The sequence below is a fragment of the Galendromus occidentalis genome, unplaced genomic scaffold (genome assembly GCF_000255335.2).
Source record: "Galendromus occidentalis unplaced genomic scaffold, Mocc_1.1 scf7180000077530, whole genome shotgun sequence".
In the NCBI taxonomy this organism is placed as follows: domain Eukaryota; kingdom Metazoa; phylum Arthropoda; class Arachnida; order Mesostigmata; family Phytoseiidae; genus Galendromus; species Galendromus occidentalis.
Window position 1 is genome coordinate 1,871,762 of NW_003805518.1, and position 15,221 is coordinate 1,886,982.

Below are 15,221 nucleotides of genomic sequence, written 5' to 3' on the forward strand. Positions count from 1 at the left end.
AGAGGGCTAGCTTAGCACGCTGGAGATTGAGACTGATCGGCGAGGGGCAACAGAGATCCGCGAGACCTACTCCGCTCAAAATCAAGACCGGGGCGTTTTTCAGTGGCGCCCGCATGACGTTGAACAACGCGCGACATGGAAACGATGCGAGGCTCTCTTCGAGAGCTGCGAATGCGCTTGAAACGCAATGGAGTCCTTAAATTTCGAGTGGGTCCTCATGAAAGAAGTGAGCTCTTCAAAGACGATGAGTCAGTGGTCAACAGAGTCGTACACGATGACGCGTGTTGTTCACAAATGGAATAACGTGGACATCGGAAAATCGCCATTTAGATCGTGATGAGACTTCGAGAATCACATTGGCTCACCCCCGGTTCCCGCTTACACGAATTTCTTTTGTATGGCCATTCTATCGGATTTCGTCAGATTTGACTGGCTCCTCCGAGCCGAGGCCCAATTCTCGCAAATAAGCCGATCGAGCTCCGAGTCTCTTGCATCGGGGCTCAATCCGCGGGACGGATGGAACATGATTCAATGCTAGCCTCCTTAACAAGGCGGCCACTACGTATCGCGTATCCCATCATCGAATTTGTCTTTTCGTCTGAAGACGCTCAAAAGCGACCAGTCGCAATTTGAAATATTTTCGCGGCAGTGCAATCATCGTCTTCGGAAGGAAGGGAAATTGTTTCTCCCCCGCGCATTCGATTCTCCCCGTCCCTCTGGCAGGGGACATCCAGTGAAAGTCCAAGGATCCGAATTCGGGTCGGCGACGGCTCGACCTCACGAATTCGTCAGATTCGGACTGACGAAACTCGCGTTTCCCCCGAGCTATTGCGGTGACTCCACGCTTCGGCAACGCACGTGTTCCCTGTCAAGCGGCGAGTCCTCGGCCAGATATAGACGGAAAAACCCTCCCCGACGGTAGATCCATGACTCCTCTCCCAAGTGGCCGACGAGCCGGCAAATCAGTCAGTTCGCTCGTTTTTTCCGTCCGCCAGCCGGTGAAATCGAGCAATTGGATCGAAAGTGTTTGAACGCAGTGGACAGACGTGAGCCGGTACGCTGCTAAGTGAGTTTTGTTGCAGATGTGACGCGGTGTATCTCGAAAAAAGTCGGCGTCGAGGTCGGGATGAAGATCGCATTTCTGAAGGCCGCTGTTCCACTACTAGCGGCAATCCTCGGATTCTCAGCCGCTCAGCATGATGAGCCAGGTGAGTGGACTAAATTTCCGAACCAATCAACTTCCCATCACCCGTTCCGCCTTTCCGGTTGAATTCCTTGAGTCCAGAGAGATTCAGAGATAGAGCGCGACCCCCGCCAGACGAAATCAGCTGATTGTTCGAATGCGATTCCCGCATGTCCAGGAGACGATGAGCGGTCTCGCGAACGTGTTTGTTTAGGCGGTTCGCGGCCTGCCTGTTCGCTAGTGCGTTTCGACGACGAGACGGAATTCGAGTGACACAAAATCACTGCGATGGTATGAATTCCGCTTTTAAAAGAAGCGTTGGATGTTGCGATCCGTGCTGTCTCGTGAGTTCGCTGATCGGATGCTTTGGAGGCGAGGGAGAAGTCTCGCGGATGCCTCGGGCTTATCTCGAGGGAGCATGCTGGGCTCTTTTGAAGTCATTGAGGTCAGCTGACGGGTAGGCACCGTACTTTCTCGCCATTTTCAGTGTAAGTAAGTGACTTCGCCATTAAGTTCGTCCCGTCTTGAGCCTCCCTCCTTCATAGAGGATTCCTCTCGCGAGTGTTTCAAACGCATTTCTTTTCGGGAGCCGCGGAACTCGAGGCCTTGTTCGCGCTTATTTCTGATGACAGAGGAGGCCGAGTTCGTCTTCTCTTTGAAATATAATCATATAAGGAGGCTTTCCGTTTTCCGACTGAGCTCGTCAACGGAGACGACGACATAGCTCTTTATTTGCGTAGCCGTAGGACCCAAAGGAACCGTCTTGCTCGAGGACAACTCTCGGAGTTTCTACTAACTGAGAGGGAGCAGGAATGCTCTGACGTTTCTCTCGCGTGTCAGAGATGCTCCGTGAGACCCGGCATAGGTCACGACTTCATACTCGCCCGTTTTCCACGCCGTGTCGTCCGGAGTGCTGATATCGAAGAATCATGAGGATCGTAGTCTCTGTCGATGGCAATTCATGAGTTTGAAACTAATATTTATTTGACTGCGATGCCAAGACATCCCTCTCGATTCGTTCCTCGGAGAGAACTCTGGCCGTGTCGGTGTCTTTTGGAAAAACGCCGACTCGGAGTCAAGCGAGGGAAGAAGTTTGGAGGAGCCGCACTCTCTGGACAGACTGGGGGACACCTATTCCGGGACTCCCTAGGCCGGACCGCCGGTTCCTGCCATCTGACCCTTGATCCGGGTGGCGGGAGAGTAGCTCTCCATTCTTTTCGGCCAGCACGAAAAGAGATTCAACCCCCCCATGGAGTTGTTTTCAAATTCTTCGAAGAGCTTCTTGGAGTGAGGAATCCTCCGTTCGCAGCGCGAGCTAATTTGACCGGGGTCGTCAAACTCACTCTGATACGCACAAGGGGGTGGAGACCTTCGACGCGTTGTATACTTTCGGCTGAGAGATTTTTTTTCTTCGATCGGCGACTGCTCGCCGCTCGAGGCAAGAAGGAAAAGAGAATGTGCTCCGATCCCTGTATCGGCGCGCGAAACTTCCTCTGGGAGGTTCTCTGCTTGGAAATCGGTTGCTCGAGTGAAGGCCGGCGCAGACTTCTCATCCCGGAAACTCGCTCGGACCATGCAGCGATCCCGAGAGGTACCATGGAGAGTGCGAATTTGGAGTGTCTCACGATCCGAGCCCGAATAATGCTCTTGGCAGGAATTTCCTCCGAAGGCTTGCGCGGGATACCTTCAATGCTGAGCTCGTTGTACGTACAAAATTGGAGGAGCCGGAGCTGCGGGAACCGGAACTTGCCCCCGCTGTTGGAGCAGCCCTCCGTGGGAAACGTCTTGTCGCTTACCATCATTTGCAGCGACAGGCTGTGACAAATCGCTCCGCTTGCCAAGCTCGGGATCGGTATGCCGATGCCTCACTCGCTCTATGAGCAGGATGCCCCCCCCCCTCCAAAGGAGTAGGAGAGCAATGGAGCCACAGAGAATAGATATCGACTTTGATTGCTAAGCGGCCGAGATCTGATCCTGAACTGGCTCCAGATGTCGTGTATTTTGATTAGCGTGAGCGAAACCCCGAGAACTAAGACTCCCATTCTGTGAGCTGCTTGACAACCGAGCGATCATTCGGATGGTCGAGACGAGACCGAACGCGATACCACCGGGGACGGCAAGATGGACCGGGGAAATTCCCATTATTGTAGACATGCAAAGATTATTACTCTAATTTAGATATACCCATCCCGTAGAAGTAGCGGTGCCCTCCACGGGATGTCGAAAATTCGACCACGCCACGAGACATATTTGGTCCCCAGGTCGATCGCTTCATTGACTGCGTGACGGTCAAGTATCCGGACTTTTTTGGAAACGTGTTTATGCTGGTCATAGGTCTATTGCGTCTTGTAAAATAGTAATCACATAGTTTCAATGGTCAATCACGCACCTTAAATGGCATATACGTACGTTTTTAAGCCATCAATAGTGATCGTCCGGGAGAGACATACCTCGTTCAGTGTTTTCGACGCAGTGTCGCCCGTCTAAAATAAGAAACAGGAATGTTCTCATGGAAAGACTCCCGGAGAACTGTGTCGAGGAGAGAGGCTGTTGCATGAAGCGGGTCCTGACTTGAAATCCGGGAAAAGAATCGATGACGATACCGGGGCGCCTGAGGTTCGCCCTCTCGAGCGGTTTAGCCAAAACTAGTCTGCTCTATCGAAGCTTCGGGGCCATCATTGGGGATCGCAATCTCCCTGAAACTCCGAGAAAGGAGAACGGAAGATGGGGGTCAGAGATCTTGTCGACTGATAGTTTCAACTTTAAAAGGCCGGATTGATTGTCCGGCCCCGGATGTAGGCTCGGAATCGCTCCAAGACTTCATGACACAGGCCAACACCAAGTGCTGGACGTCTTGCGGGACCGAAAAGCGAAGCGAGCGAGGAATGTACCTCTGCGGAAGCGACGTTTTTCGGGAAAGTTCCATTTCAAAACGGAACGTATTCACTCTCCACGCTCACTCCGAGTATTAGGGTCACATTCATTGTCAACCACTGTGGCCGACGACCGCAAATGATGAAGAAGGATAAAAAAAGTCACCGCAAGAGGGGAGACGTCAGCTACGCCATGGAGTTGGCTACGTGCTCTCGAGCGTATTCGAAACACGCGACCTGCAGCCGCTCAAGGGCTCCGCGCGCATTGAGAGACAAATGTCTCGCAGGTGTCGGGTGTCGAAAACTTGACGTCTGTCTGCCTCATCGTACGTTAGGCAGTCTGTCATCCGCTCAGCTGTTAAGGTCTCCCGATTAGGGCTCTGTTCCGCGATAGATCGAATGATCTGTGTGATTGGTTCGCCGAATATTCGTGAACAATCTCGAGGAGAGATGTCAGCAGAGCAATCCGGACTTTCGGGCCGGCACCCTGGAATCTCCACTGCATCGGGCTACAATAGAAGCGAATCTCTCTCCTCCGGCATACGACCATGACGGTCGCACGAGCGGAGGAGATAAGTTCGGGATTCAGGATCCGAAGGTTTCAATGCGTTCAGAATCGGAGAAATCAAAATCATAGGGTAAGGGAACCCATTCCGATGCGTTTCTCGAGCGTCTCTGTGCGCTGACAACACACTCTCCCTCCGTGAGGTCGACGATCAGACTCTTCGCTTCAATAGGCCCCGTAGCAGCTCAATCCTCCTCGACATTGACCCAGAACAGACCTTGGGATCGGGAAGCGCATTTCCAGCGAAAACACCGAGAATCGGATTGATCAGATGAAGATCGACCTGTTCGCTCCATCGATTGATCTCTGTGAGGCCGAAGCTCCTCGATCTCTCGTGAGCCCACGATCGCGCGCTCGATAACGACGGCGCCAGCGATCGCGATTCTTATCAAGAGCATGATCTGGCTGCGCTTTGCTTGCGCTGTTCCTGATTCCGTTACGACGGCTGTTGTCAACGGGAAGGGTCAATGTGTGAGCGGTCGGCTGTTATGCTTTTGATGATGGATCCGATGTTTGACGCCGTCGGGTCCACACAACGGGAGAAAGTTGCGAAGAATCTCTCGAAGCCACAATCGTCATCTTCAGAGGCGAATGATCTGTGGATGTGTCCACGACTCGATATGCGCATCATGGTGCCAATTATTCGGAGATCTTTCTCTCCAGATCTTTCTGGATGCACCGAGAGCTTCGTCTGAAAACTCCCGCAGACTAGACATCCTCTCTGTGGATTCATTCATGATGCTCGCGTCATATATGTTGCTACAACTATGCTCTTGTCAATATGACTGTATTGCATATGCTACACGGACCTGATATAATACGCAGGCTGACCATTTTACGGAAAACGGTCTCGCGACGAGCCCCTCCTCTGAGTGAGAAGCGAATGAAGGCGTTCACCCAAGGCATAGAACCGGATCATTGTGTTTCCTTCTAGCATGGAGGTAGACTTAGGGCTCGACTTTCGTCGCGAATCGGGACCGCGATTTTTTGTCGCGTTGCGGAACGTTCCCCCACAGAAAGTCTGTTGGAGCCTGAAAATTCCGCGAATTTCCGGCTGAAAAGCCGCGACGGAAGCCAAGCTCTGGGTAGAGTCCATGCCGACGCAGTTTTTGAGTGTATGGAGCTCGCCGGCAGTCGCACCATATTTCTGAACGGGGAACGGGAATACTCAAGAGGAGTTTATTTTTCAGCGTTCCTGATCGCTGGTGTCTCGTCGGGCCTCGTCCGACTTCCTACCGATGGAGATCCGGTCCGCTATCCCGGAAAGCACAACGAAGAGGTGGTCAAGATATTTAATTCGACAACGGGCGCGGTCATCACTGTCGATACGGTGTATAAAGATGACGGTCTCTGGGTATATTGGAGCTCGTTACGAAGCATTCAGAGAGGAAAACTAGTCGAAGAAGGTGGCCAATCGGTGATAGTCGACGCCACAGTTCTTGTACATAGCTATCTCGAGTCGGTGGAGGGCTTGCGCATCGACTGGATCAACGACAACCTCTATTGGGTTGAATCAAAGAAGCGACATATTGAAGTTGCGCGACTCGATGGCTCCATGAGGAGCTCACTTCTGGGACCGCTCGGCAAACCTCGCGGTCTCGCGCTCGATCCCCGATCCGATGTGCTGTTCTGGTCCGACTGGAACGACCGTCAGCCTTGCATCGAGCGGAGTTCACTCGCTGGGAAGAAGCGGAAGATCATCGTCAACGTTACCGATTACAACGGTGGCCTTCCCAACGGTCTGACGCTAGACCTCGCCACCAAACGCGTCTTCTGGATCGATGCGTTGTCTAAAGCCGTGAGTTCCTGGATAACGTGGAGATATTACGAATGGGGGAATTCCAATCATTTGAAAACGACTAAGCTTTGAAATCATATGGTCCTTCGCTTCCACAGATCCATTCCGCGTCGTACGAAGGTACGGATCATTCGATGGTCCTTTCCATAAGGGAAAACGCGGTGCGGCCGTTTTCCATAGACATTCTGCACAAACCCCCGGACGAACAGGTCATCATCTGGACCGACTTCAGCACCCACAAAGCGTTCCGCGGATCGAAGGAAATTTTCTCGTCGAGGACGGATCGCATTTTCCACGCTACGGTCGTGCATCGGAGTAAGAAACCCAACGGTGAGTGTGGAATTTCATTTCTTGCTCAGTGAGTCATTCCGGGGTCCCGAAACTTGGACCCGCCACGATTTCAAAGGAATCGGAAGTAGTATGAGACTGGTGCTCCATACGATGCTCCGCCGTCCGCCAGCCGTGTCGTGTTCCATTGATTACGAACAGCCCGAGAGATGAAGCTGATTAACGCTGTCTCTGTTTGTCTCCGCAGATGTGGTAAAGGGTCCGTGTCGTAAGAACAACGGCGATTGCAGTCATCTTTGCTCGACGTCGTGCCTTTGTCCATATGGCACGATCCACGATCCTTCCAATGCACGCTCGTGCATTCCACACAAAGACACGTTCCTTTACGCCACCGAAGTCAAGTCACAGGCTCTGCGCGTTTATATCAGCGACAATAAAATGCAGAAATTCGTTTTTCCGCCGCTGCGTCTCAACGTTTCCTCTACCCAAGTGGTTTTCGACGCCACCCACGATCGCCTCTATTGGTTCGAGACGCACCTCGTCATGGTTCACTACTACAAAAACCAATCGACGGAGAAGTTCCTGAATTTCGGTACCAGATACCGAATAAAAGCTCTGACCATAGATCGTCATACTATCTACATCGCTTTCCAAGTGCTGGTCAACGGTCAGCACCGACAGGAAGTGGTCGCCTGTAACATTCTGAATAAAATGTGTGCATGCGTCGTCGGCAATCGGAACGGTGAAGTCGTTGCCCTGGCCGTCGACCGTGACAAACTATTCTGGGTGGAACGCGATCGATACGCATATGAGTACGACCGGATCTCGGTGAAACAGTCCGTGCTCAACGGTTCCAATGAGATAACATTGCACGCAGGCAACATCATCAGGAACAACCAGCCTGTCCGTAAGTGCTGGGACCCCTCATGCTATGATTCCGAACTCCTCATCTTATGCCGATCCCTCGCGTGCCGGGTATGATTCCATGGGTCACAGTTATAAATTCCTTCATTCCGTATCCGCAGGTATGAAAGTCATGGAGAACGAAGTGTGCTTCACGGAAGCGGTGAACTCAACGATTTTCTGTGTGACGCAAAACGTTCCGTACGTGACAAACGACACCTCTCATCTCAAGGAACGCTCGACAGTCGGCGATCCCAAGGACAGTATCGAATTCGCGGTCACCAGCGATCGCAAATCAATTTCTTACGCGCGCAAATTCCTCATCCATCTCGCTGGCGAGTCCGAGCCACGTAACGTGACCGACCAGGTCGTCGCGATGGACTATTTCTCCAAAGAAGCCCACGGATCCCACCGGTCCCGCCCGGACGATTGTGCGTGCCCACGAGGGGTCTGCCTCGGAGGACGCTGTGCTCCGTCCGGGGGCTCGGATACTCTCTTATACTTTTTACTGTCGCACAAGGTAGCTGGATTCCCGCTGACGCAGAACCTATCTCTGGCTCCGATGGTGATTCACTCAGAACTGAGCGACCGAAATGTCGGTGAGTATTCCGTGACGGGTCCCGAAGAGGGGCCCGGGGTTACAACCCACCTATTCGATCGATAGGTGGCATGTGAGCTCACGTTCCCCACGCTTTTCTTCCAGACGCCCTCCACGTGACCAACAACGGTCACGTGTTCGTGACGATCGGTCCCGATCTCTTCGAGTCCCGGCTTGACGGCTTGAGCTTGAAACACATCCTACGACTTCAGCCACCCGTCGTCGGAAAAGTGAGCGCCATAGCCTCGGACCTTCTCGCTGGTCGTTTGTACTTCTCCACTTGCTGCGCGGTGTTCTCGACGAAGCTCGACGGCACCGATTTGCAAGTAGTCGTCAACGGGACCTACCGCGTGATGGGACTCGCGGTCCACCCGGTCAAGAAGCTGCTGTTCTGGAGCGACGCCGGTGGATATTCTCCGAAGATCGAGAGGGTCAGCCTCAAAGATCCAAAAAACACACGCCGAACCATCGTCACTGAGGATCTCATCAGACTGAACGGCATAACGATCGAAGGCGATCATCTCTATTGGTGTGACAGCGGGACCGGAATGATCGGACGCTCGGATCTCGAAGGCCGACGTCGCGCGATCATCGTGCAGAGGTCGGCGCTCTGGCATCTCTCGCCCATGGCCGTCGCTGTTTATCATTCCGTAGTGTTTTGGATAGACAGCACGTACTCTGGAGGAGCTCTCATGTTCCTCCAGAGGGGTGGGGGGCCAGCACCCTCGACCTGGAGTCGATATCTCGGTCCCAATGTTTCACACCTCCAACTCTATGATAAAAGCGTTCTGCAAGGTTACAATAACAGTGCGGCTCTAGAGGGCAACAAGGAACGCTTGAGCGTGTTCGATCTTGTTGTTTCGTGTCAGAACTTCTGTCTGAACGGTGGCACCTGCGAGCTGCCGCCGAGCGACGCTCCGTTCATCGTGGGCGCAGGACCGCAGTGCAAATGTCCTGCAAACTACACCGGCCTGCGATGCCAATATCTCGCATCGTATCACTACGATGGGCCCGATCTACCTGAACTACGGCGAGACGAAGGAAGTGAGTATCCGGATGGGAGTCGACAATCTCCACCATCGGCATCCCGAGCCGTTCGTATTGACTAGAGCGAATCACTTGTCTCGTGCTGCTCGCTCTCCTACCGAGTTGCATGATCAGTTTGGAAGAAAAACTAAATATCGTCTTCTGTTCTCTAAACCCACAGTTGACCTCAAAGTAATCCTTCTCCCGATATCAGTGGGTGTCGTCCTTATTCCGTTCTTGTGTCTGTTGTCTTGGTGGCGGACACGAAGAGTGTGGCGGGACGCTATGCAATCTCGGTGTTCCCTGTCATCGAATAGAGACCACAACCTCGAGGCTCTTCCAATCGACACGCAATACGAAACATCCTTTGCCCAAGACGCGGATAACATCGTAAGTGCCAATCTTCGCTTTCGCAATGATGAAGCACTGAGATTACCGAGTTTAATCACCTGATCGGTGTACGATAGCTTGCTTCGCTTCGTCTGAGTCCGAGACTGATGACTCTGGTAGAGAGTGAGAACACACACTGATGTTGCGCTCCTTCCGGAATCAGATGTTCTTAGAGAGCTTATTGAAGTAGAAAGAAAAGTATGAGAGACTTGAGGTGGGTGATTCGGAACTTCAATTAACCGGTGTGACTGTTTCTCTGCACGCTGCACAGAGCTGGGACGGTAAGTCTGGTGTAGAGGAGATTTCATGCACTTGGACCTCACCTTCAAGCTTAAGATTTAGTTCCACGACTGTGTCTCTCGACGAACTCCTCCTCCCCCCACCCCCCGTCCCTCTTTCTTCTAGCGAGCCCGATCTCGATCATAGCTGTCTCCGATTCTTACCTCAGGCAGCCTAGAATCAAATCTCGCGAAGTCTCGAAATCAGATAATTCCTCCTCTGAATCGCGGGGACTTCTCTGATCTTGACACAGGCACCGACGTGAGTACTTGGCTCACGATGGATTCTAATAGCACGTCTTTATTTTTTCAGTTGTTGATGCCGACTAGCTGTCGTTACAAGGCAAAATGTATTTATCCTCACTGCCTTACGCGATGTTCGCTCAAGCAAGGAGCGCGCTGTGTTATGGATAGTCTTCGAGGAGATGGAGGAGACGAAATATTCTGAGTGTGTGTGTCCAGAAATATCGCCGGACGAAATTTTCTACGGATGTAAGGTGGACTGGCTGTCGACGGTTAGTTCCGTTAGATGGCATTCCTCGATTAGATTTGAATGGGCTCATAGTGGTGATTAATACCTGAGTGAAAGGTGCAGAGAGACCCGAAGAAATCCAGGAGCTTTGTACTCGTCAACAAAGACGGACATCGATTCCGGACTACAATCGAGATCCTTGCAGTCGACAGATCTCTTATGTAATATATGAAACAGAGAGGGCAACTTATCACTGGTCGTCTCGGATTCGATCCACCTAAGGGTCTTCGAACGACTTCGAACTATGTCCGCTCCCTATCAGGAAAGGCCTCTAAGGTCTTAATCTGCAACTCTTCGGTCATGGACTCGCGCCCTGGTCGGAACTCTCGAGATTTCTAGCAGGGAGCAGCCCTGGAATGGAAGAGGCGAACCCGGACGAGAGCGGACAGTGTTCTTTATTTCCAAGCGCGAGCCAACTGTCAATCGGGTGCGAGAGGGACGAATGACTTAAATAAGCCGTTGATCTAATTAATGCCAAATATATGCGTTCCGTAGGAAGCGGAAGAGGTCAGAACACCGAATGAGGAGCGATGAAGCCCTCTCGGAATAATACCAAATTTTTGACCATTGTACGGATGTTGAGACAAATTTTCACCGGAAAGGACTGCTACGCGAAGCTTGTTCGCAGATCTTTTTCCGTAAGTTGTCTGCGATCATTACGTACATCCTGGACATTGCGGAGGATGCGATAACCCGCAACTCCCTTCCTTGGTCTCGGTGAGGAATTAGCCTTCTTCGTCCCTCCTCCTTATGAATTACGTTCCGGAGGACGCGTCAGAAGCGAGGACATCTCTAGCAAAAAATCGTAGCGTGTTCTAGATAATTGATTTTGGTGAGAGATTATGTTCGATTGTTAGTAGCCGAATAGTCCTCAATTTTACGTTTATCCGAACCCAACGACCGCATTGTATCTCCTCGTCAAACTTGCTCGTCTCCGCAACTGCCGTGGACGAGGAATTCTGTATAGTCTCTCGCTGGAGCGAAGCCAATATTTCTCTCTCGAGGGACGTGCTCTGTGTACTTATTCCCTAAGGATTCCTCGATTTCTAACTTCGGGAAAACATCCAAGTCGGGTTCATGAATAACGCGCATACCGTCAACAGACGACTCTGACGTGCCGCAGCCGCAGAAAACACCAATTTTACATCAAATAAATATTTTCTCCGCACCGACAATCGTTCGACATCATCGATACTCGTTTCGAGAAGAAACAGTGGCTTTAAGACGATGTCGAACGCTTGTCCGAGAGTATCTGAGGCGGATGACCCAGGCTCGTTCATCCGAACGTAAGCTCGCTCGTCCGCCTCTGTACATTCTAAGAATTAGCTCATTGTCGAAGCGTGATTGGAAATGATTGATTGACGAGTGAATGATTGATGGGTGCATGGATGAATGTGAAGATGGAGGTTGTTCCTCGAGCGCGTCTGCACGGCAATGACGAGCGTGTGTGCGCAAAAGGATTTGAGTCAAGAGTGAATAATATAGTTTTATTTTTTTCTTCTTCTTAACCTTAGGCTTTGAGTCGAACAGATTGTCAGTTTCTCCCATTTCGTCCTCGTTTATAATGTGGGTGGTGACGAAGGAACAAAGGAAGACACTAGGCCTAATCATTGAATCGATGTGACGTGCTGTTCCTTGGATGAGGTGTTAGTTAGACCGTGCAGGAGTGTACAGGAAAGCAGGTATTCGTAGATTACGTCTCGATTGTCGAATGAATCAACATTCTTAGCGACACGAAATCCAGGAGCCGGAAAGGATCACGAACAGATGGAAGAGGTGTCGGGAGACAGTAATGACAGAACATTTATTCAATAAAAGCGAAGACTGAAGTTGTAAATTTTATCTGATGGAATTCTCTCGTTCTTCTTGCGCTTCGCATATCGTCGATTCCGGATACGAACGTGAACCGTTTACTCGATGACCGACTCTCTGCGGAGCCGGTGCTCCTTCGAGATTCTGGGCGGTGTTATGTGAGCGCGAGACCCGCACTCTCTGTCTCTACCGGAAGCATTCGTCATTCTAGTGAGACGAACCCGGGTCGCGGAGCTGAATACCGATATCTCTAGAACTCTCGTAGAGAATCGGCGCATTCACTCAGGGGGTAGTTAGAAAATCGCCCCTCGCGAGCTGAACATGCAAACGCGGTGATGGAATTTCGGAATTCAGACCTTCCAGCTAATAAGCTCCATCCCCGCGACGAACATCGAACATCACGCACATCGTCGCTTCCAACAAGCGATTCACAATCCTTCGAAGATGTACTACATTTCGTGGAAAATGAAGCATTCGTCAACAGAAAATAATCATATCTCACTCGTCTGGGTTTCCAAAATTCTTCCGCGATCTTCTAGCAGCAAAAAGGGAAAAAATACATGAGCGACTTCAATTGCACGCCCGTGGAGCCACGGTCCGAAGTCCGCGATGGGCATCACTGGACTATCGTGACTGTGAAAAAAGCCAGGAAGATGCAGGAGCTCCCATTCACGTATCGCGTCATGGGCCCCATTGGCAAAGGCACTTTCGGAACGGTGCAGAAAATCTGTACTCCTGACGGTGAACACTACGCAATGAAACAGGTGGACTTCGACCCCAGATACAAGAATCGAGAGGTTTCGATCATGCGAATCTTGGACCACCCAAACTGTGTCCGACTACATTACTATTATCTGGATAGGGATCCGTACATGGAATTATCCGTGAGGCTCATCATGGACTTGTTCCCGACCAGTCTATCGGCTGTTATCGTACAGAATCGGCGTAAGAGAGAAGACATCCCAGAGTTCTATATCCGCCTGTATTTGTACCAGCTACTGCGAGGTGTCGCTTACATGCATTCGGAGGAGATTGCTCATCGGTATGAATTTCCCTAGGTAATCTCTGCTTCTTCATTTACCTCCGAGCTCGTGTGGAATTCAGTGATTTTCATCTCGTTCCCAGAGATATAAAGCCCCAGAATATCTTGATTGACCCGGCAAGAGGTCGTCTGAAGCTCTGTGATTTCGGCTCGGCGAAACAGCTCAAGGAAGGCGAGATCAACATTGCCTACATCTGTTCCCGCTTCTATCGTGCACCGGAACTCATCTTGGGGAATGTCAAGTACGACTGTTCGATTGACACCTGGGCCGTTGGATGCGTTTTCGCGGAAATGTTCCTCTTGAGACCGATATTCCTCGGCGAGTCTAGTCTGGAACAATTCACCGAAATAATCCGGATACTTGGGACGCCAACTCCTGAGCAGATGGAGAAACTCCATCCGATGTTCCCGAAGGACTTGAAAAAGCGGAGTCCCATAAGCCTGCATAAACATCTGCGGAGAACGAACTGCCAATCGCTATCTCTGCTGATCAAGTTACTTCAATACGCTCCCGACAAGCGCATTCGATGCTGGGACGCGATGGCTGAGCCGTATCTGGATGAGCTTAGGAAGCCGGGTCTGAGGCTCCCCGATGGCGGTGATTTGCCGCCGCTTTTCGACTTCACAGTACGCGAACTCGACCAAAATCCAGTTCTCAATCAACTCCTGATTCCACGAGAGAGGAATAGCCCTCGGAGAGGCTCAGCGTCGAGAAGAGGATCCGCGAAAAAGCATGAAAAAAAACGAGCATAGACTAGAAGGAAACTCGATGGAAGGATCGAGACTCCGATGCGCACGTAGGATTTCTTCCGAGGCGCATTAAGCGGCACGCCGGACGCAAAATGGTACCCCACAAGAAAGGTGCCAATTGGACCCATTCCGTGAGCGCCTGTCTCGATCGACAACCGCAGTCCCGAAACAAAGGGTGGCAGCTTAGCCGGAGGATTCGATATTCTTGTCGTAAAGGTTCTCCGGTTCCTGACTGAAGCGAAACGTGTACTTCATTGCCATAAAAATTGCTTGGAAAGATTGGCCTTCATGGCAGTATTTGTTGGCTATCCCTGTCTCCAATAATTACAAGCAGGGGCCCAATCAAAATGATTGAAGTCGGACTACGCAGCATTGCGAAAGAGACGAATTGAACCAGTTTCCTCACAACGTGCGCGGAGAAGGACCCGCGAGACTTCCCTCGGGTACCCGTGAGGATATTCGACCACAGCCGCCGGAAGAGATGTGATAGGTACTCCTTCCCCACCTGGGTAGGAGGCCCTACCCGGCCTTGATCCTCCTGGGTACATTTGCTCTATGGATCCGTCCTCGGAAGCAATGTGAATAACAGTACCCGGGACGTTAAACCTTGGCTGTGTATATCAGCCCGAAAAAGTTTTTTTTAGGTACTCCTTCCCTCATGGATTCCCCGCAGGAAAGATCACGAAGGGAATGTGAGGCCGTCGATCGATGAGCCACTCGAGTCCCTCGATACCGATTCACACGTAACAGAACTTCTTGTTCGAAAAATCGACAGCGGTGCCTTCCCGAGGACCGGCGCCCGGCCTCGACAATAGACTCACTGTGCAACCAATCGCACCGTTAGATGCTACGAATACAGGAGACGACCCTCTTTCGGACCGTCGAACCCATCGTGAACACCGGATATGAAGACATTCAATTTCTCGGGTACTAAATGAGGGATATCTGTGTGCTGATCTCAATAGATCGACGAATCAACAGGTCAATAGATGAACATTATAAAAATGCGTTCATGTCTGCGGTTGAAATTCGTTGGCATACCCCATCCACAGCTGAATTCGGTCACCGTATACCGGTCTCTTATCCGTCTCCGATGAACGGAGGTTGTTAGATTCGATGAGAAAACAAAATTCATTCCTCACTCCGATAGGGATATTCCGTCCCGTACTGAGTGACTGAGTAG

The 15,221-nt window shown here is 51.3% G+C and overlaps 2 protein-coding genes across 2 annotated transcripts; both read left to right on the forward strand.

The window, feature by feature from the left end:
* The first annotated feature begins 978 nt into the window (after positions 1 to 978).
* Positions 979 to 10,350, forward strand: LOC100897364 (low-density lipoprotein receptor-related protein 1). The gene is made up of 8 exons (XM_029112874.1): positions 979 to 1,208; positions 5,812 to 6,419; positions 6,518 to 6,749; positions 6,955 to 7,614; positions 7,733 to 8,209; positions 8,314 to 9,252; positions 9,416 to 9,624; positions 10,216 to 10,350. Exons 1-8 carry the CDS (start codon positions 1,127 to 1,129, stop codon positions 10,348 to 10,350), a joined length of 3,342 nt encoding a protein of 1,113 aa, XP_028968707.1. The 5' UTR covers positions 979 to 1,126.
* A 2,453-nt stretch (positions 10,351 to 12,803) lies between these two features.
* Positions 12,804 to 14,041, forward strand: LOC100897507 (glycogen synthase kinase-3 beta-like). Its single transcript, XM_003748415.2, has 2 exons — positions 12,804 to 13,288; positions 13,372 to 14,041. Exons 1-2 carry the CDS (start codon positions 12,807 to 12,809, stop codon positions 14,039 to 14,041), a joined length of 1,152 nt encoding a protein of 383 aa, XP_003748463.1. The 5' UTR covers positions 12,804 to 12,806.
* The last annotated feature ends 1,180 nt before the right edge of the window (positions 14,042 to 15,221 follow it).